This window comes from Quercus robur, chromosome 9 (genome assembly GCF_932294415.1).
Source record: "Quercus robur chromosome 9, dhQueRobu3.1, whole genome shotgun sequence".
NCBI classification, from domain to species: domain Eukaryota; kingdom Viridiplantae; phylum Streptophyta; class Magnoliopsida; order Fagales; family Fagaceae; genus Quercus; species Quercus robur.
In genome coordinates, this window is record NC_065542.1 from 47175961 (window position 1) to 47198495 (window position 22535).

Here is a 22535-nt window from a genome sequence, read left to right on the forward strand (position 1 = left end):
AGATGAGATCAAAGCTCCAAATAATTGAATCTATTATATATTTTTCATTTTTTTCCTTTCTAACTTTCCTTTCCTTTTCTTCTCATTTTTTTCCTTACCCTAGTTAAGTACTCAAAGCATTATTTAAGGAAATACAATATGTTAACAAGTGTTTGATTTTACTCGTTAAGGAGGTATTAAGCAGATCCAGGAAATGACTTCCTTCAATTCATAGAAATGGATGTGTCATACATGACATTTATTTAATTTTTAAGGAGAAATTATACTTTATCACCTTAAACTATACCAAGATCACATTTTGCACCGTAAAAATTTCAAATGCAAATTTTGCACCCTAAACTATGACCTCTGTTACATTTTGCACATCAACTTTAAGTTTCCCGTTAACTTGGATAGAAAAGTATGACATCATGCAAAAATTCCCAATTACCCCCATCTTCTCAATCCCTTAAAAATAAATGAAAAATTACACTTGACCGCTCTAAATTATGCTTTTTATTATACTTTACACTCTAAATTTTGAATTTCCACCTACGTTAACATCAAAGTTAAGTTCATAATGCAAAGTATAATAAATGTCATTATTTATAGTGCAAAATGTGCTAATATAATTTTTAATGGTAAAATATAATTGCCCTACTTATTAAAGGGCGCAAGTTAGTGAGCTCACGTTTAATAGATAAAAAAAGAAAAAGAAAAAGCAGCTTAATTAGTTGACTGATATTATACTGTTTAACAATTAACACACACACACTCTCTCTGTCTCTTGTCAACAAAAAAACACACACACACACACTCTCTCTCTCTCTCTCTCTCTCTCTCAGTCTCTCTTTTGTTGAATGATGTCCCAAGAACGAGGAGCGATCCTCCGACGTAGGACGAAGGATGATCTCCCAGACGAAACCGTGTTGGACATCTTAGCAAGGCTACCTGTGAAATCACTCCTAAGATTCAGGTGCGTCTGCAAACCTTGGTACTCTTCCATAGCCAACCCCAATTTCCTCTCTACCCACGTCCCTAATCACAATCATCAATGTGGTTATGTCATACACATTCCTAGGAATATTCCCCAACCTTCATCTTCTATTCCTGGTTCTTCACGTTCTAGCGGTCAAGTCTGTACTCTCGCTTGCGACCGCACCTATGAAACCATATTCGACTTTAGATTTCCCTTCACCCATCAATCTGGGTTTCCCCACTTTGTGGGTTCATGTAATGGAATATTGTGTTTCAGTTATAATACTGCAGCATGGTCTAATGTTTTTTACTTGTGGAACCCCAGTATTAGAAAATTTAAGAGGTTGCCCGATAACCAGTTACCTATTATGACATTCGGAATTGGGTGTGATTCCCAGAATAATGACTTCAAGGTTGTTGGGATTCCACAGGCATTTGCCAAGACTAAGCCTCCCCCTGAGGTTGGGGTGTACTCATTAAGTTCGGATTCATGGAAAAGAGTTGAACTTGGAATCGAGTTGAGACCCACTGTTTGTTACTACACTGTGAATAATTCTACGGCATTACCATTTGTTTGTGGACATTTGCATTGGATTTTAAAAATTGTAGAAGATGTAGGTGGACACGCGAGGCTTTCTGCTGATATGCTTTTGTCGTTTGATGTCAATAGTGAGAAACTCAAACAGCTACCACTGCCTGATGTTGAAGGAAGTTGTTTTATGAAATTCGTTACATCATTGAAGGGGAAGCTGGCTTTGATTGAATATAAAAGTGATGCCCAGCCATATAGCACGCCATGCTCCATTTGGGAGATGAGGGAGTATGGTGTGATTGATTCCTGGAATAAACTTTATGTTCTATCAATTGAAAATCTTCTTGATTTCATTGGTTTCACCAATTATGGCTTACTTCTAGTTCAAAAGGGGTCTTGGCTGGTCTCTACCAACAGTAAATTAGAGTGGAAATATAAGTATCTTTTAATTGACCTCGAAACTCTTCATGAGAAGGAGCTTAGCACTCAAGTGAATTATCATTTAGAGGTAGCTACTTACATGGAGAGCCTTGCTTTACTAGATGGAAGAAATGTGGTATCTTACTAAGAAGATGGTACTATGAGAATAAGAAGTGATGTCATTACAGGTATGGATGAATTGAAATCCTTGTCATGCTTTTACTTGTGGCAATAGGCATGTTAGTATTTTGAAAACCATAGTTTTCTGCCCCGGATTTATATGATCCTTTTATGGTTGTGGCTGTTATATATTATATTTGTATTTGATAATTGTTTGTGGATGCTTGTCGCACACAGTCCACAAATAAAAACCGTCATTGGCCAACATAGCCCTGTTTTCTTGTGTGTGTCTCTGTTGTAGTGCTAAAAAGAACTCAGAATAGCTCTACAACTCTTTTTTCTCTGATATAAAAATATATTAAAAAAAAAAAAAAAAGTAATGACAGAAGAAGTAGAGGGAGAATAAAAAGAAATGGGAAAAGGAAAGAAAAAAAAAATGGTGCAGGAAATGTTGTCTTTCTTGGAGGGGAGGTTTGGTGGGCAAAGTTCCGGGGGGGGGGGGGGGGGGGGGGGTGGTTGTGTTGGTTGGACTTGGAAGTTGGAACACAATCCCCAGTGTTCATGGGGGTTTTTGTGGAGTGAAAGGAACGCTTGTTGCTTTGACAGGCAGGATCTAAGCGTGGCCAAGTTGAAATATTTATTGTTAAAGTCTTTTAATGAGTGGAAATCATCTCCCATGTCCTCTCTTACAGGGCTTCTGAAGTATCTGGATTTTCTAGGTCTACATTTATCCTTTGTAGTAGTTTTTATTTCCTATTTTTATAAGGTCCACTTGTATTTGGAATGGGTGTAATAGGTTTCTAAAGTCATCAAGTTTGAGGTGGGTCACGGTTCTCGTATTTGCTTTTGGCTTGATCCATGGTTTGGGAAGGTGATCCACTGATCCTTAAGGAGGTCTTTCCGGCACCATTTCAAATGGCCTGAAATAGGGAGACTTGCATGGTAGCCTATATGTGTTGGCATAACAAAGTTATTCATTGGGACATACTCTTTACCGGATCAGTCCATGATTGGGAGATGAAGATTTTACAATATTTTCTTGTCCTTCTCTATTCCCATATAAAATTGGTAGGGTTAGGGATGACTGGATTTGTTGGACTCATGCTAGGAGTAGTATTTTTGAAGTTTAGTCTTACTGTAAGGCTCTCATAGAACTTAAAAGGAGAATGTCCACTATTTTTTCAAACTTGAAAACGACAAAAGTAATAAGCAACAGGGGATTTTTTTTATGCTTGTGCCCTACTAGCTGGCAGGTATATTAGTGTTATTGCACCTAAATGTGTTTGCTTCATTCTTTATGCTTCCGGAAAGCAGAATAGGTTAAAGAAATGAAGAGTCTCGATTTGTCTTTTTAGTTTTTCAATCTATGATCTATCTCTTTTGTTTGTTTGTTTGTTTTTAATGCGATTCCTCATGTGGGACAGTATCTTGTATGTGATGGAGGGTTTTTTTTTTTTTCCTTCATTTTATGTGTTCATTGGCCATCTTATCTAGATTTTATGAAAAGGTGTGGTAATCTGAATTTGTATCTTGATGCGCTGCCACCCATTGTCTATTTTAAATTGATATGTTAGTTGTTGCAAAGAGCTGCATAATTTTATATTGATGTACAGTAGTCTATTAAATGGATAAATCACACATCAGTTATCACTGTTAATTGTTGCAGAGTTTAAACATCATTACTGCCTAAAGAATTCCTGTTTGCAAAGGAATCACACAATTTGATTTCTTTTGCCGGAATTGAATTTCATCTGATTTGGAAACAGTCTTATGAATCTAGCCACCTTTGCCATTTTGTATTTGATTGAAGTATGCGAAATTGCCAACTGATTTAGGAAGTGAATTTTTGTTTTGCCAGGTATTTGTTAAATTGTACGGAAATTGCCTCCCATCTCCAACGAGTTAAAATTATCAGATGGTAGGGAACACCCGCTTACCTTGCAAGTGCAATATTTTAAGATCAGGACTTAGTTGACTTTAGATGGTAGCCTAGTTGCATGTCAGACTCAAAATGAGGAAAGTTCTTTTCTTTTTCTTTTTCTTTTTAAATGAAATTTGAAGAGAAGCTCTTTGTTAATTTTTGAGTGGGAAACAAGCATCTGTGCTTTCTTTGCTCTTAACATGTATGAGATAACCCACAAAGTTAGTCTTGTGTCAGCATTTTGATGTATTGGAATTGATGATTCCCTCAGCAATGTTGAATCCAATAGTTTGTTGTTACTTGGCTTATAGATGCTGTCTTGCATATTTGTAGTCGTAGTCAGATGAAGCTAGGTAGGGACTTGTCTTCTAGGGCTGAGCTAGTGCCAAAAACATAGTATTTGAACGACTAATAAAATCATTTTGGATATACTGTTTTCTTAGACTTCGTAGTCCATGCAATGCAAGCGATTTTGGGGGTGTGATCAATCCAAGAGTTAGCTTTTTTAATAATAGTTGTAGCCTTTAGGATTATTATTAGCATTAACTATATACCCTACTACTTCCAAGACAAAATGTAATGCTTCAATATTTTTCTGATTATAAGTCCCGGACACAATGCCAGATAAATTTTTTCTTAATGCCCTTTGGGCTAGTTTGCTGCTCTATGGGCACTGCTTTGAACCTAACAGAAGTTACAACTTGAGAACTTATACTTTCAGCATTTAATTTTAACATCTTGCAGAATTGTGTCCAGCTCCCAACTGAGTAATGGCCTTGGTTTGTGTGTGCATTCATGCAATTTTTGCTATTTCCTTGTGTGATCAAATTATTTATGCCCACCAGATCTGCTCTCATATTGAACAGCTTATGTTTATGCTACCTCTGGCAAACATGAAAGAGCCTAGTACGCATGCTTCAATTAGCTCCTTACCACCAAAGCTGTACAGATTCGTTTGATTTGTTTTTCCCCAATTGCTGTATCATAATTAAGTTCGAAAGATTTTCTTCAAACATTTAGCCAACATGTTGGGAATTTGTTGAATGTTTTTCTCCCAAAAACTTGTTGCAGGCCCTTATATCATATGAATGGATGCCTACCTGACATGTATTTTTCGTTTATTAGTAAACTTTCGGTTCAGCAAAAATATAAAAGAAAAGCCAAGTAGTTCGAAAAACATTTCCAAATATACACTAGCGCAAAAAATTAAACAAGAAGATTTGGAGTTCGGACTTAAGAATCTTGTCTCAATGGCACTATCTAATTTTCCTATGAAGAGGAATCTGGGTTTGTATATCTATTTTCTGACTTTTTGTAAAGGAAAAAAAAAAAAAAAAAGAGCTATTGTTTAAGGGTGTTACAAATTAAACCATATTGTTTCTTAACACTTGCCTGAGTCAAGCAAGATTCCAAAATCAATCCATTACCATCAAGATACATTATTGGAAGTGTGAGGATAAATAGGCTGAGCAGGAGTATTGGGCTGTGGGGCGCATCTGAGGATACTTAGGAACCCGAGGATGGTCGTAGGGTTTATTAAGTTTAAGGATCAATGAGCCGAGGACCAGAAAGTACAACAACAAGCTGGTAGTAGTTCCTGAGGAGTCGAGCTTCCTCGGGACAGCATTGTGAAAGGTTGGAACCCAGCCTTCCCGGGAATGCTGTACAAAAGGTAATCTTTCCTTTTATGGATAAGTTTCAAGGAAGATAACCAACAACAAAAGAAGAAATATCTGGGGAGAAGGTTACTACCATCACATTAAATGTTCTGAACCTAATCAACTGGCCACATTTATGTGGAAATGACCCTTGTATAAAGATATCTCAGTTCACAACTACTCAAAGTTTTCAGGAGGTTTCTGATGGGACAAGCATCCAAGAGATCACTTACATGATCAACAAGTGAAGGGTTAGGATTGAAAATAACGTAAAAAAGAAAAGAAAGAACTCCTTGTACTTGGATAAACTTGAGTGAATATAAGAACACTTCATCCTCGAACTTGACCGAGGAGTGTTGTTCCCATTAAATTGTGTTTTCTTATCTTCTTGGCACAAATCCAATCTATTGAGACCCACACTTGATTGGCTCAGTCTTTTGCCTGTAAAATCCATTCTCTAACAAATATATTATTTTCGGTTTGTTGGGCCATCATCCATTGTTGGTGGGTTGAGGGTCTAATTCTAGTCCTTACAGGAAGTATTAAGTTGAATATAGATAGTAGCTCCGAAGTAAATCGTGATTCTTTGGGAGCTAAGGTAATGATTGGAAATTATTTGGTTCATTAGGTTGTTGGTTTCTCAATTAAAATAGGATATTTAACAAGAATTACTATTAGACTGACAATTTTAGAGGGATTGCAGAGGTCTTGTAGAGGTGATTGGTAGTGGATGGAACAATGCCATGAACTACTCGGGTGGATTAATGGGGAATATTTTGATAGAGGGATTGGCGTTGGTCATGGTGGAGGTGATTGGCCAAGGAACAATGCCATAAAAAACACTTACGTAGATTAATGGTGTTTATTTTTTATCTATCAGTGATACATAATAATATTTCTCTAATTAAAAATTAAAGAGATCTTATCTAGTAATTGTACGTTTTTTTTGGGTATAAATTACTTTTATAAAAATAAGTTTGGTAAAAGTAAAACTGTAATTAGAAAAATGTGAGGTGAAAAGGTGTTACGTTTTATAGATGGGAAAAAAAGAAAATTTAGGCCTAATCCTTTTGGGAATTTTAGTTTTTATTTTTTTTGGTTTTAATTTGGAAGGAGGGAGATAGAAATGGCAATGGGTAGCGGTAGGGCCAAAGGGTGAGATTTTCGATCCCACCTCGCATAGTTTTGTCTTACCCCATCTCCACTCCATCTCATATGATGGGGAAAACTTGGGGCCCCACCTTGTCCAGCAAAATTCTACTTCATGTTAATCTTCCCCACAACTATTAAATATATTTTTTTAATAAAACTTATTTCATTAATATAAATATACTTGCAATTACAACAAATTTTATCCCATCAAAATCAAAATAATTTTTAGTAAGAACAGAATAATATTATCCAAGTGTTTAACAATATAATATTACAACAAAAACAAAAATCTAAATATCCATGCATTTAAATAAGCTAGTATTAATTTGTTTATTTAAATAATAGGGATTTAGGTTATGAAAATTTTACAATTATAGCCTCTATAAACACGGGGTGGGGAGGGGTAGAGAAAAATTATCATCTCTAAGAGTATTCACATCAATTCTTCTATAATACAAAAAAGTTGTAAAATTTACACAATTTTGCTCCTAAACTACCGACATTAGTTGGTGTGTAAATGTGCATATTTACACAATTGCTACAATAATCATGTATATTTACACAATTACTATATCTGTGTATCCTATTAGTTTATTATTTTTTTTCTCTCTCATTGCTGCTCTCATTGGACACACTTTCTCACACCAGAAACTCCCTCTCTCTCTCTCTCTCTTCAACCTCCACTAACCCCCCCCACTGCCCAACCGTCACTACCACCACCACCACCACAACCCATTTCAACAATTGATAATCTACGCTTAAAATCAATCCAAAATCAACTCAAAATCAACCCAAACATCATAAAACCAATACCAAACCCAACTCCAAAACAACCTAAACCAAAATCAACTTAAAAACAAACCCATAAGGAAAACCTATATGAAAACCCAATGAAAAAACCACCAAAGATGTCATTGCTATCATTGCTGCTGTCGCTATCGTTGGAGTTGCCAACATAACCTTGTCGTATGGGGGGGGGGGGGTATTTGGGATGACAAAGAGGTAGAGAGTTAGGCGTGGAGATGAGATCGACTCTAAGTTGAGAGACTCGTTGAGATTCAGATGAGACAGATATTAATTAAAGAGGGATTTGTTAATAAATAATTAAAAAATTATTTAAATATTATAGAGTGTATAATAGATAATTCAATGTTGGTTATTTTAAAAAAGAGATTGTGTAAAATAGAAAAAATAGTTTATTATATTAAAATAGACAGAAAATTTTAGACGGACTAATATGAATGCTCTAAGGGAAAGGAATGGAATAAACAAAATTATTTTAGAACATTCCTTCCATTCCCTTGTTTGAAGTTTTAATGGAATTAGTTGCATACTTACACAATGCATGGGAATAAATAATTATTTCATAATTGTAATATAATGTATAATTTGTTCTCTAAAATTTGTTGAAGATAATTTGTTCTCCCTAAATATTAATCAATTTCTATTTGGTCCAATTGGTCCCTTTTGGTCAATTTTGGACTAATTAGGCCTTAAATTGATTATTTTTGTACGTTGCATTTTCAATTTTAGCTCAAAAATTCATTTTTTCTTAATTTCTGGATTGAAAAGTATGAAATTTATTACATTAGGCTAAACTCTTTAGTTTTGAGTTAAAAATACAAACAAAATAAGTATTAGGAATTAGAAATATGAGCCCTAAAAATGCAATAAAAATGATAAATATTCAAAAGTTCTATTTGGTCCACTTCGGTCTTATTCTGTCCATTCTGTCCACTTTGGTCCTATTTAGTTAATTCGGTCCAAATTGGTCCTATTTTGTCCACTTCAATTCTATTCTGTCCATTCTGTCACTTTGGTCCTAATCTATCCATTCATTCTTATTCGGTCCCTTTCGATCATATTCGGTCTACATTGGTCCACCTTGGTCCTATACAGTCCATTCATTCTTATTCGGTCCATATCGGTCCCCTTCAATCCTATTCGATCCAAATTGGTCCCTTTTGCTCTATTCGGTCCTAATTGGTCTTATTCGGTCCACTTCATTCAATTGGTCCAATTCGGTCCATTATTGTCCACTTCAATCCTATTCGGTCCATTCTGTCCTCTTTTGTCCACTTTGGTCCTATGTTGTTGATTCGCTCCAAATTAGTCCTATTTTGTCCACTTCAATCCTATTCGGGCTACTTCGTCCTATTATGTCCTCTTTCGTCCTAAACTGTCCATTCGGTCTTATTGGATCCACATGGGTCCCCTTCAATCCTATTTGATCCACATTGGTCCACTTTGTTCTATTCAGTCCTACTTAGTCTAATTTGGTCCACCTTGATCCCATTCGGTCCTCTTCTTTCATTTGCTCCAATTCCCTCCATTTGCATCCAATTCGGTCCACTTTAGTCCTATTCGGTCGATTCAGTCCTATTTTGTCCACTTCAGTTTTATTCGGGCCACTTCGTCCTATTCGGTCCATTCTGTCTACTTTAGTCCTAATTTGTCCATTTGTTCTTATTCGGTCCACATCGGCCCCCTTCAATCCTATTCGGTCCACATTGGTCCATTTTGTTCTATTTGGTCATACTCTGTCCAATTCGGTCTACCCTGATTCTATTCAGTCCACTTCGTTCATTTGGTCCAATTCGGTCCATTTGTGTCCACTTTGGTCTATTTTAGTCCAATTCCGTCCTTTTTTTTTTTTTTTTTTTGAGAAGCCGTCCATTTTTGTGCACTTACATATAGAGGAGAAGACATGTTTAAGTTGAGAGCACTTAATTCTAAATTCAAATTTATTTTAAAAAATATATAAATCTCAAACTCATAATATGTAAAATCTCAAGTATAACATTTATTATTGTTACACTTTTGTTAAGCCACTTTAACGTAACTTTTCAATCCACTTTAGTCTAGCTAAATTTAAGTGTAAGTATTTTTAAACATAAATGCTATGAATATATAAATTTAATCTTTAGGACAGTTACTCATTTGTTTTAAACTCATTACTTTTAAATGAATTGCATGAGTTTGATTATACCTTCAGGCAAGTTAAATAAATATATATAATTTTTATTTAAATAAATTAGTCAAATTCTTCATTCTATTAAAAGAGATTATTATGATAATCAAAATTTTATTCTCTAATTATATGATAATTTTTGGTTATGTATAATTTATTCTCTAAATTTTATTGTAAGTAATTTGTTCTCCCTAAAAATTAAACATTCTCACTCTATTTTTTCAAATATATAGTTTTATCATTTTATCATTTTTATTGATATTATTCTTTTTTGAAATGGTCCATATTTTTCTAACTATAGTTATTATGCATTATGTTTTTCTAGTTTCTTTTGGTACAATTAAATTTTTAAGTTTAAAAGTTATTATTCAAATTCTCATTCTCTTAAGGGGATTATTTTAATAACCAAAACTTATCTTATAATTACAATTGATATTACTCAAATAATTGATAGTACGCTCAATCCAAACTTCTATTCTCCCATTCTTAAGTAGGTACACTGAATTGGAGTAAAGTGATATGAAATAGACAAAATGGACCGAATAGATCGAAGTGAACCCAATGGACCAAATTGAACAAAATAGACCTAAGTAGATTGAATGGACTCAATAGTCTGAAGTGGACTGAATGGACCAAATTGGACGAAATAGACTAAAGTGGATTGAACAAGACTGAATTGACCGAAGTAAACCAAAGTCAACCAAATGGACCAAAGTAGACCAAATGGACCTAATTGAATTGAATTGGACCGAAGTAGACCAAATTGGACGAAATTAGATTGAATTAGACCAAACCAAACCGAATTTATGAAGTGGGCCGATATAGACCGAAATGGACCGAATGTCGATCTGTAATTGCTTAGCCAAGATTGTGTTTGATATAAACTCAGATTCTTACTTCTAAAACAATCAAGTATTAACTCAAAAAAAAAAAAAAAATCAAACCGAAACTCAGAGAGAGAGAGAGAGAGAGAGAGAGAGTACTTGTAATAAGAACTAAAAAATACAACACCGAAACATATGAATCCGAAATAGAGTTTTAAAAATTACAATAATTCTTCAATATAAAATAGAGTTGCAAGAAAGAATAAAAAATCAAGAGAGAGAGAGAGAGAGAGAGAGAGAGAGAGAGAGAATAATCACATTTTCAAGAGAGGATGTGAGAAAGAATAATAAAAAATTTATAGAGAATAAGATGAGAAAAAAAAAAGTAAAAAATATAGTAATAAACACCAAATTATCCAAGTAATGTTATATAATGTAATAAAATGATATTATATTTTTATATACTATATGTGGGGGGTAAAAGACTAGGAGACCCATGTCAATGTTTACATTGGGCCAAAGGCCCAGCCCAAGGAAAAAACACCTCCTCGGCCATGGGGAGAATCCTCCTCGGCATGGTTGTAGCTGAGGATGAAGGGGGCAACCTGTCACTGGTAGTGACATTCCAGATTGTTCCACGGAATAGGAAAAGTGCTAAAGCAGAAAAGGACAACGGAGAAAACATAAGTGTCTAAGGGAAAGGCTGCCATTATGGCATTCCGTGCCCTGTGCCTAACACAGCCATACTCTTCTGCCTTTACAACCACTCCCAACAACTGGAAGGAAGGGCTGATGGGATAAGAACCCACCCTAAAGACCCCATTCAGGAGCAAGGAAACTACTATAAAAAGAGAGTGGAGGGAAACAGAAATGGTGGGGCTGAGACCCCCCCCTCCCCCAACAACAAACCAGAGGCACCAGGAAAAGCTCCTTATTCCATGCCGAGGACCAATCCTTTCTGGAAAACTCAGTCCATCTCAGCTTGATCATGAAGAACATCGTGATAACCGTTGTCCATACACTAAAGTCTAGCTCTTTAGCCCACTCTCTACAAATTCATTGTACCGGGCTCACTGATTAAAGGTCCCATACATCTTGGGCTAAGGCCGAAAAACGTGACCCTACACTATCTTTATAATGCAATATGATAGCATCTATGAAATTGAAGAGAAGAAAGAAAAGATAATAACTTAAAAACACAACTTATTCACATCATCCCAAAGTAGAGTTCCAAATAATACAAAAATTCATCAACTTAAAATAGAGATGCAAGAAAAAAAAATCCACCAAAAATGAAAAAAAAAAAAATTTTTTTGAGAGAGAGAAAGAGAGAGAAAATTACCTTTTGTGTATGAGAGAGAGAGAGAGAGAGAGAGAGAGAGAGAGAGAGAGAGAGTTGTAAATTTATAATAAAATGAGGGGATAAAAAAAGGTAAAAATAAAGGAAGTTAAAGGGATATATGAATAGTGACATTAAGGTAGATAGAAGTGGGAAAATGAAAAGGTAAAAGGGAGGAGAAAGTTGGAGAGAATATAACAATAAGTTGAGACAATAATTTTTATAAAAAAAAAAAAAAAAAGTTGAGAAATTAATAAGGAAAAAAATGAGAGTTAAAAAAAGAGAGAAAATATTGGAAATTAATGGATGATGTGACCGCTGATAAATTTTAACAGAAACATAGTAATAATAAATGTTATACTTTTTTTTTTTTTTTTATTGAGAAAAATAAATGCTATACTTCTAAACACAAAAAACAATCCCATGTCAATGGCTTTAGGGGAAATGGAAAAGCCACATCAACTAAAAAATTTAGTTGAAGATTTACTCAGCAAAAAACTAAAATCAAATATTAAAAAAAAAATTCTCTTATATATATATATATATATATTTGAGAAGATTTTATATATTTTTCTTTTCTTTCCTTTCCAACTTCCCTTTCTTTTTCTTCACATTTTTTTCTTTACACCAGTTCAGTATTAATAGCATATTTAAGGAAATACAATATATTAACAAGTGTTCAATTGTACTCATTAAGGAAGAATTAGGTTATTAACAAGTGTTCAATTGTACTCATTAAGGAAGAATTAGGTAGATCCCGGAAATGACTTTCTTAAATTAAACCTCTAATTTCTTCCCATTTAAAAACGGATGTTTTTGCACATGACATATATATATATATATATATATATATATATTGTGGGTACTTGCCCCGCCATTAAGCAGTGTTTGTCCGCTTTGGGGAGCCAAGCCCTCACGGATTTGTTACGAAGGGGTGGGAGTCCAGGATCTTCACCATTTTTGGCTTTACACATTTGTCCCACATCGCCTAAGTAACCCTCCCACTCATGCTTTATATGCCCTTGGAGCTTGCATGAGTGTACCACTAGTACACAAACAATAATTGAAATCATATTCAAGTGGAAGCCATTATGAATTATTTGATATATATATATACACACACACTCCACATTGAAGAATTTGATATGAACAAAAAGTCTAATGTTAAGCTAATATTAATTTAATAGAATCTTATAATATACTTTTTTTTATATATAATACACTACGTTGTGCATCCTATTCCTATGGAGAAGTAATTTTGTAGTATATAATTACAAAATATTTTTAGAGAAGTATTTTATAATACACTACGTTTTGGATATCAATTAAAGCATATCATATTGTAATGGTGTTCAGATAAAATTTATTAGAAATTTTACAATTGAAGATGTAGATCTGAATTTTTCTCAAAATAAAAATGGATCTACATCATCCTTAGATGTAGATCTAAAGTTTTCTAAAAAAAAAAAAAAAAAAAAAAAAATTTGCATCTTCATTAGATGTAGATTTGAATTTTTCTCAAAATAAAAACGGATTTGCATCTTCCTTAGATATAGATCTGAATTTTTCTCAAAATAAAACGGATCTGCATCTTCATTAGATGTAGATCTGAATTTTTCTTAAAATAAAAAGGGATCTGCTCCTCCCCTTTTATCTTTGCCTTTTATTATTTGCTGTGGGTTGTGATTTTAAATTGGCTTAGATTGTTTACCAATTCTGTTTTATAGTTTTTGTTCATTTTCCGCACACTAGTTATTTGACACTAGCCTCTGAGCACGCGCTCACGCGCGTGCTCAGAGGCTCTTCTATTTTTTGGGTAAGGATTAAATTAGAGCATTTATTATAATTTGAAATTATTACATTTTTCAATCACAAAAAAAAAAAAAAAAAAAACCTAGGGGTGTGATGAGTGTCATGTGTGGAAAAATCATTTTCCAATCACAATAATTTTTCATCACAAAAAAACCTAGGGGTGTGATTGGAAAATTATTTCTCCACACATGACACTCATCACACTCCTAGGTTTTTTTTTTGTGATTGAAAAATATAATAATTCCAAATTATAATAAATGCTCTAATTTAATCCTTACCCAAAAAATAGAAGAGCCTCTGAGCACGCGCGTGAGCGCATGCTCAGAGGCTAGTATTCCGTAATTATTATCCATTTTTGCCCAAAAAAAAAAATTATGCAGTAATCAACGTATTATTGATTGGGAGATAATGTAATAATTTAGTATTAACCTTTAGGGGGAGGAAAAAAAAGATCCTCTAAATAAATCTTATAAATAGTGCATATATTGAAAATGCATAATAAAACTGTAACAATAAGACTACTTACAAAATACATGTGATGACCTTGCCAAAAGCAATTATGATAAAACTGTAAAATAATGCACTACATCTGAAACATGGAATATGTGAACTTATTAATATTATGACGACTATGGTGGAGAAGTTGGTGGAGCAATGCTATTTGTGTCACATTCTAATTGCTTTCCAGCAGCATTTGCCATGAACCTATGATAAAAAATGTGTTAGTTTGTGTTATTAATAGTGACTTTAAAATGTACATAACAATGATAAGCACTATAAATATCATGCATAAACTTCTAAAATGAAATATTTGAACTGACCTTGTGATGATATTGCATAGCTCCATGTATGTGAAATGGTCTACTTCAGCTTGGGACTTGAAGAACTATCATTTAATTACCAAAATTTAAAAAAAAATTAATTTAAAAACTATATAATTTTTTTTTTTTAAGTAGACGTGGTAATGTTTTGTACCTGCTTTATTATCGCATCGTCCTTGACTCTCATTTTCTGTTTGTCTTTACTATTTTTGGTGTTGAAGATTGCATCGTCCTTGATTTTTTTTGTTCGTATCTTTTTTTGCTCTTTGATGTTGGAAACCACATTGTCCTTGATTTTCATTCTCCGTTTGTCTCTGTTGGCATGAGTGTTAGAGATCACATCGTCCTTCATTTTTCCTTTGTCTTTATTCTTATGGATGTTGGAAACTTCATTGCTCTTGACAGCAATTTGTTGTTTGTCTTTGTTCTTGGTCCTTCAAAATGAAGGAAAAAAAATGTTTGTATATTAAAATTATCAATTAGTTATTTTCCTATTTTTAAAAATAGCATAACAAACCTTTCCAATTCTTGTGACTCTAAAACTCGTTTCACTTCTCTCCAAAGCTCTTTCTTGTCAGCTCGAACAGTGAATCCCCAACCAGGTGAATAAATTTGCAATTTTCGAACCTAACCCATTCGCAACATGAGTTTTTTAATATTATTTTTGATAAAACAATAGAAAGGATGCTGATTAAAGATATCATTAGAAAGAAATATACCTTGTTATCAATGGGCTCCATGTTCGATATTGACTGATCATCCTTCCACTTCTCCCAATGAGCAGTAGGAACAGCATGCACTCCATTATTTAGCATAGTGGACTCAATCCTCACATTTGAGTTAGGCATTCTTCCTGTTACCAATTAATTGTATACATAAAAAACTTCAAAGAGTGAAATATTAAAATGAAGATAGCATAACCATTAAAATATGTAAATTATTAAAATAAATCTATATGTAAGACAGTTCTTTTCAATTGTTAATTAATACCTATGATGAAGGGAACAAAACATCTTTATACACAATATTTCTTGTGTGAACACCTTCCTCCTCAGGTATTCTGCCTTTTTGCACCAATAGTTTTGTGGTGGATTGGGAGACTCCCCTTGACAATGCCACATATAATTGGCCATGACTAAAAACATGATCAGGAAGATAAATTCCAACAGTTGGAATTGTCTGACCTTGCGCTTTGTTTATTGTAAGTGCAAAGCTTAAACGTACAGGAAATTGTCGTCTGATCATTACAAATGGCAAGTGTACATTTTCTGTTGTCTTCAAAGGGATTCTTGGCAAAAAAATGCGTGTACCCACATATTGTCCAGTCAAAATTTCAGCATCAATTACGTTGTTAAAACATCCACGGCATATCAATCTTGTACCATTACATAATCCGGCTTTTGGATCTATATTGCGCAACAACATAATTGGAGCACCCTTTTTTAGCCTTAATATATGTGGTGGTAAACCCCCTGGAGATATAGAATTTAGGAATTCTTGTTGATATAGATGTTGTGTATCTCCTTCAACCTCATCAAAAGAATGTAATGTAAACTCATCTCCTGGAAACTGAGAAATTATCTTTGCATTAAGTTGTTCAACATCATCATTTATAGGTGTTAGCAAGGCCCTATCAACCATATACCTTGCATCATTGACATGGTCTTGTAAATTTGGAAAAACTTGATCAATCAAGTTGTATATAGAATGCTGACCCTCCCATTCCATTGCCATTGAAGGGGGTAGTTTAATCAAATCATCAATTATATATGGTTCATTCCCATCACCAATGTGTTGTATGTACTCAGCAAACTCTTCATCATTGCTAGACCTCATATTCTGCTTCAAATGTAACACTTTGACATCTTTCCATAATGGGGACTTGACTATGCATGCATCAATCATTTCTGCCTTTGTACCCTTTGGAACAACCGGAAGTACTTGACGAAAATCTCCACCCAAAATTAGCACCTTCCCACCAAAAGGTAAATTTACTTCCATAATATCTCTAAATGTTCTATCTAAAGATTCGAGTGCACGTCGATTTACCATTGGGGCTTCATCCCAAATTATTACGGTGGCACGTCTAATAAGCTCAGCTATGTCTGATTGTTTACTTATTGAGCAAGTAGATGAAGCATCTAGAGTTAAAGGAATCTTAAACCTGGAATGCGCTGTTCTTCCACCAGGGAGTAATGTTGCTGCTATGCCAGATGTAGCTGTGGCAATTGCAATGTGACCAGCTTTTCTCAAGGCTGCCAATATTGTGCGATACAAAAATGTTTTTCCAGTTCCCCCTGGCCCATCGACGAAGAATATCATGCTTTCGTTACGATCAATAACTGTCATGATTGTCTCATATGCAAGTCTCTGGTCGTTATTCAACTTCTCAATTAAAGTGAATTCTTCATCTATATTAGGAATAGTTAGCTCATCTTGTATGAGTCTTGGTATAGTTGAATCATTGTCACATTCTCCACTTAAAATTGGCAAATCATACTCTGTAATATGCTTTCCATGTTGCAAGAGTAATGCCTCTAAATCATTGAGAAGTTTATTTGTACGATGTGTCTCTGTTGTAACAGATGTTGATGGGTAATCTTCTATCATATATGGATAGAACTCATTCCACAATTCTCTTACTCCAATTGGTAAACAAAATACCAATATTGTTGCGAACAATCTTCTTAAAGCTGACGGCATTCGAATGTCTCTTGCCTCAAGTAGACATTGTCGTATGCTGTTATCATTCTCTAGTAAACCCCTATGTTCAGCTGCTTGTTTAAAAGTTGGATAGGTTATCCCATTCACAGTCAATAAATCGTCAAATCCTGTTGGCCCCTTGACATGATTAAGAAGAACACGCAAATTGAACTTTTCTCCATCAAATGGTGAAACAGTATATACCCTGCCCACTACTTTTTTATGAGATCTTCTTTGTGTCCATGTTTTGTTTTTATAATCCCAACAATAATGCTCAGGGAACTCTCTATATAGATAATTTCGTGCATCATGATCAATCGTATTCATATAAAAAAATTCAGTGAGCATTGTCTTTTTACTTCGCTCCAAAACATTAGCAATTGGTTCATGTGATCTAAAATGTACCTGTTGTCTATCTGGAAGATGAATTTGCAAACGGAAAACGGCAGGGTACATTCGATACATAGGGAAAGAAAATATCTTCCAACATGCCTCTGGAGCACATACCCATCTTGCATCAACGTACTGTTGGACCTCATCATAATTTGGGCCTGGTCTAACTTCCATAGAGACACGATCTGGGCCTTTATACACATATTTGTATAAGTACTTTACACTCTTGATACTGCAACATATTTCAACATTAATATGACAATTATATTTTAGCAATAACCAAGGATTATATGGAACAACCCAAGTATTGTCTACCATAATCCTGCAATGATCATTCAATGGTACGGGATTATTAGTATCATATCGTTTGTAAACAGGATATGAGTCATTGCCTTGGTAGGTTTCTGGCGAGAAAGGCTTTGGGTATCCTTTTTTACATCGCCCATTTTTCATACATGGTGATCTTGGATTTTGTACTCCGCAAGGACCATGTATCATATGTTTCAGTACAGCTTTATGTAACTGAGGTTGTTCCTCCTTACACGGTATTTCTGCTTTAACAACTCGATCGTAATCCTCTGGATTATGCAATTTATCATCTTCATCGAGAATTATAAGCATGTGTGCATGTGGTAGACCCCTTTTTTGGAACTCAAAGACTTGCACATATACAATAACTCTTCCGAGAACCCCTTTAACCACAATATCATCTTTCAATTCTTCAAATTTTGATTTGAAAACTCTTGCAAGCAAGTCTGGACGATCTTGTGCGGTTTGTGCGGGTAAAAGCTCATTTTGGATTTCTTCCCATCCTGGATTACACGTCATTGTGATGAATAAATCTGGTTTCCCAAACTTTTGAACCAATGACATTGCATCTTGAAATCGTTGGATCATATCGCGTGGGCTTCCCACAAATGATGAAGGTAGAATGGTTCTATGTCCAACATTTCCTAAATATAAGGTGAAAAAGTTGGGTCATTAATAAATATTCCTACGAATTTGCCATTAATAAGATAATGTAAATTTCAAGTGTAAAATTTACATTACCAGTATCACTCTCTCCTTCATGGAAAGCATCTTGTAGGCCTTGGTACAGATCTGCCCTAATAGAATCTTGATTGTGCTCAAACCACCTAAGCTTGTGTGTTTCAATTTTTACATAATTATCAACAACATACTGTTGTGAAAGGCGTCCTCCATACCAAATCATTGATAGAGCATCGTCGCGAATCTTGGACATTAGTAAAAATAAATGTAGGTTCAGTTATTTTATAGTGTAAGCGGCATTTTGAAGTAAAAAAAATTGAAAGTAATAAAACTGTTACCTGAAAGATGAATGCATAATACTCACGACATGACACTTTATTTCTATTAGTGTCGCGTGTATTGATATCCCATCCATATGTTCCAAATGGGAAAAGTATTGGGTACTGCAATGGATCATAATATCCTGCTGTATCTTGAACATTGATCAAATTACCACCAAATGTTTGAACCAAAATTTCTCTACCACTTAAATGACCAGCTTCTTCTCCTCCTACAATAATAGCTGCCACTTGGGAAGCACTGGGAAGGCAATATTGAGGTTGGTTTAAAGGTTGTTCTTTAATCAGAAGTTTACATTGATGTAAATTTGGACTTCGAGATAGTTGACGAAATTTCTCCACAAATGGGTTATGCATGTCTAAGATCCTTTGAATAAGTTGCACAATATCTTCATGAGCTTCTACAGATTGAGACATTCTGCGTTGTATTTCAAGACCAGTGTCGTAGATATATAATTGTAGATGCCGTACACTTTGAGGTGTATGTGGCAAAAGACTACCAATTCTATGATAGATGGCACCTTGGGCCCGAAATGTATATATTCCTCGACTATTCAAGGCCATGGTTTCATCTACGTGTACTCCCATTGAGGTAAATGCAAACATGTTGTTGTAAAACCGTATATATTGCCTGAAATGTCTGCCTCGTGGTGTTTGCTCACAAATGAGCTCCCTAAATTCAGGACAAATTGGTATGTTGGGTAAGGATATTTTTCCATCCTTACAACACATCGAGGATGTCTCTCGATGGAACAAACGGGCATTACAAAAGTAACATGTCTTTGGTTGTGGTAGTTGGTACCTAATGGTCTGTATACCTTCTTTATAATCTTTTGCACAATTGTATCTGCCTCGCATACAATTTATTACATGTGCAGTACCATCAAACGTGTTGTCAACACCTAATTTTTATTTTGAGGGAAAAATTAGTGATAAAGAGTGTTATGATAGTTGTGAAAGAAAATATTAAAATATTAAAATATTAATAATGTTTCAAATATGCAGCTTATTAACAAATAATGAAATTGATAATGATAAACATGTAAATTGAAATTAAAATGGTGAGATTGAGTAACAAACCTTGTTCTCTGTAGCCATCCCCGTGATTTTGACAATTTATATTTTCAACTGCTTCTGTTCTTTCTGCACCTGCAATGTAATTATAGAAAATGCTCAATTGGTGTTATTATATATAAAAAATAATGATGAAATGTTTATAGAAGGATATAAACATGAAATTGAGGATAAAAATGGTGACATTGAGTAACGAACCTTGTTCTCTATAGCCATCCCCTTGGTTTTGCTCAACTATATTTTCAACTCCTTCAATTCTTTCTGTAACTGCAATGTATTTATATAAAATGCTCAATTGGTGTAATTATATATAAAAAAATATGGTTAAAGCTTTATCAATATATTATATAAGACTTACCAGTAGTAACATTAGAATTTATATGACTTGATCCAGCCTCAAAGTCATTCGCCATTATAGTTGGATAGGTTGGAGGGAGACCTAAATTTAATATTATAAACATTGACTTAGTATCTTTGTATACATTGACATACAATTAACATGCCAGAGATTACGGATTTTATCAAAATAATAAGATTTCAATCAATGAAGAATGTTTAAACAGCTTAAACTATAATCTCACCACTGACTTCTTGCATAGCCCTATGCTCAACTGGCATATTGCGTGCCAAGTTACGGACATGGGTAAGCCGACGACTTCGTCCATCCTCGTGATTAGGTGGCATTAGTGATGGGTTTGTTGATGTTGAATTTGAATGTACAACATCTTCTTCATTTAAATTTGTTGGGCCTCCCACTAAAATGTGATCACCACCTAAAGTTTGTTGCCTTTGTCTTGAGTAATTAGCACGACGTCTTGCCAGTCGAATATTTCTGCTTTCATTGTCTTCTCGTTGTCTTCTCAAGCGAGCATAATATCTCCATTGTTCTCGACGACGTTCTATGTCATCGGTATTCACCGCCGATGTATTTTGCGAACTCATTTCTACATAAAATTAAATTAAATTTATGGTGGTCGTTGCGCATACATACACAATAATCAATAGATTTTTCCTTGTCACAAACAGGGTGTTTTAAAACCTCATTAAAGTGAACTAATTTTGAACAAATTAATCACATGTAAAAATTGTAATAATATGTGTGATTGTAATAAATTTTTAGTAAAATAGGAGAAATAAGTTACACTTCTTAAAATTATTAAATTATTATTTTAGGTTATGATTTGTTAGATCAATATGATGAAAATATAATTCAGAAAATGTTTAATTTATTTCAAAAATCATTTATTTATAGTTAAAATTATATTAAATTTTTCGTACTCATTTCACACACTTAAAAAAAAAAAATCATGCCATTTTGGTTAATTTGGATGAGAAAATAATGTGTTTGTTTGTAACTTTATGTGTCTGTGTGTAAGTGTAAGGGAGAGAAGAAGTGGCTTAGTGAGTTTAGAAGTTGAGAGTTGTGGAGGTGATGATTTAAAGGATTTGAATGTACATTTAATTTCTTACTTTACCGGATATAAATATAATATCAAACAAATATACAAAGAGGCGTTGAAGTCTGAAAAGAAAAATATTGTTGTTTTACGTTAAAACTTTTTTAATCTCTTCTTTACTAAAGTTCCCTTAATTATTTAAAGGATTTGAATGTATATTTAATTTCTTACTTTACCGGATATAAATATAATATCAAACAAATATACAAAGAGGCGTTGAAGTCTGAAAAGAAAAATATTGTTCTTTTACGTTAAAACTTTTTTAATCTCTTCTTTACTAAAGTTCCCTTAATTATCCGTAAAAAAAATACCCTTAATTACGTGGGACATACTGATAGATGGCTAACGTGTAAGAGTTAATTTAGAATATTTATTATAATTTTGGATTATTACATTTTCCAATCACAAAAAAAAAAAAAAAAAAAAAGTCTAGGGGTGTGATGAAAAATTATTTCACTACACATAATACTCATCAATGGCCTACATGTTCAACATTGCTTGATCATGCACTCCATTATTTAAATAGTACCTTTTCCATGTACTATTTAAAAAAATCGCACTTTAAATTTAGACCAAAGCATTAAACTAAGTATATTCTCCTCTCTTAACTTAATCTTTAATTTACTTTTTGAAGTAAATAATACGTTATTTGGTAATGAAAAATATAATCATTTTTACTGTTTTATCTTTTTCGAAAATTCAAAGTATTTACATCTTGTACTTTGTTTTTTTTTTTTTTAAATAAATATATATATATACATCTATCCATGAACTATTTTAAAAATCCTTTTTTTTTTTTTTAATCTCTTCCATATTTTGGGAAAAAAAGACTCCTACAATAAAACTACTACTATAATTTCGCCTTCCATATCCTTATATTTAGGCACTAACATAATTGATTTTGAAAGAAAATAAAATGCTAAATTTTAGGGAAAAAAATTTTAAATCTAATATTCCATTCTTGTAAAGTCTCTCACGTTCTCTCTCTCTATCTATGTACTACTTTATGCCATAATATAATTTTTGTAACAATATGAAGTTCCATACATATAT

The 22535-nt window shown here is 33.7% G+C and overlaps 2 protein-coding genes across 3 annotated transcripts in view; one reads left to right on the forward strand and one right to left on the reverse strand.

Annotated features, from left to right (window-relative positions):
* Positions 1–747: 747 nt before the first annotated feature.
* The window catches only part of LOC126698764 (F-box/kelch-repeat protein At3g23880-like), a 29720-nt gene continuing 7932 nt past the window's right edge, over positions 748–22535 (forward strand). The window contains exons 1-2 of one of the 2 annotated variants that reach the window (XM_050396187.1): positions 748–2097; positions 3888–4249. In XM_050396187.1, the coding sequence (XP_050252144.1) occupies positions 840–2057 (1218 nt within the window). In that variant the 5' untranslated portion in view covers positions 748–839 and the 3' untranslated portion in view covers positions 2058–2097; positions 3888–4249. Of the gene's footprint in view, positions 2098–3887; positions 4250–22535 lie in introns of those variants that run through there. The other variant, XM_050396188.1, reaches the window with a different exon arrangement.
* Positions 14336–20967, reverse strand: LOC126701127 (uncharacterized). Its single transcript, XM_050399259.1, has 12 exons — positions 20607–20967; positions 20384–20464; positions 20224–20292; positions 20032–20100; positions 18952–19853; positions 18674–18857; positions 15571–18576; positions 15247–15380; positions 15045–15154; positions 14682–14961; positions 14528–14592; positions 14336–14411 (listed from the first exon to the last, which is right to left on the reverse strand). The coding sequence occupies exons 1-12, from the start codon at positions 20965–20967 to the stop codon at positions 14336–14338; spliced, it is 5337 nt and encodes a 1778-aa protein (XP_050255216.1).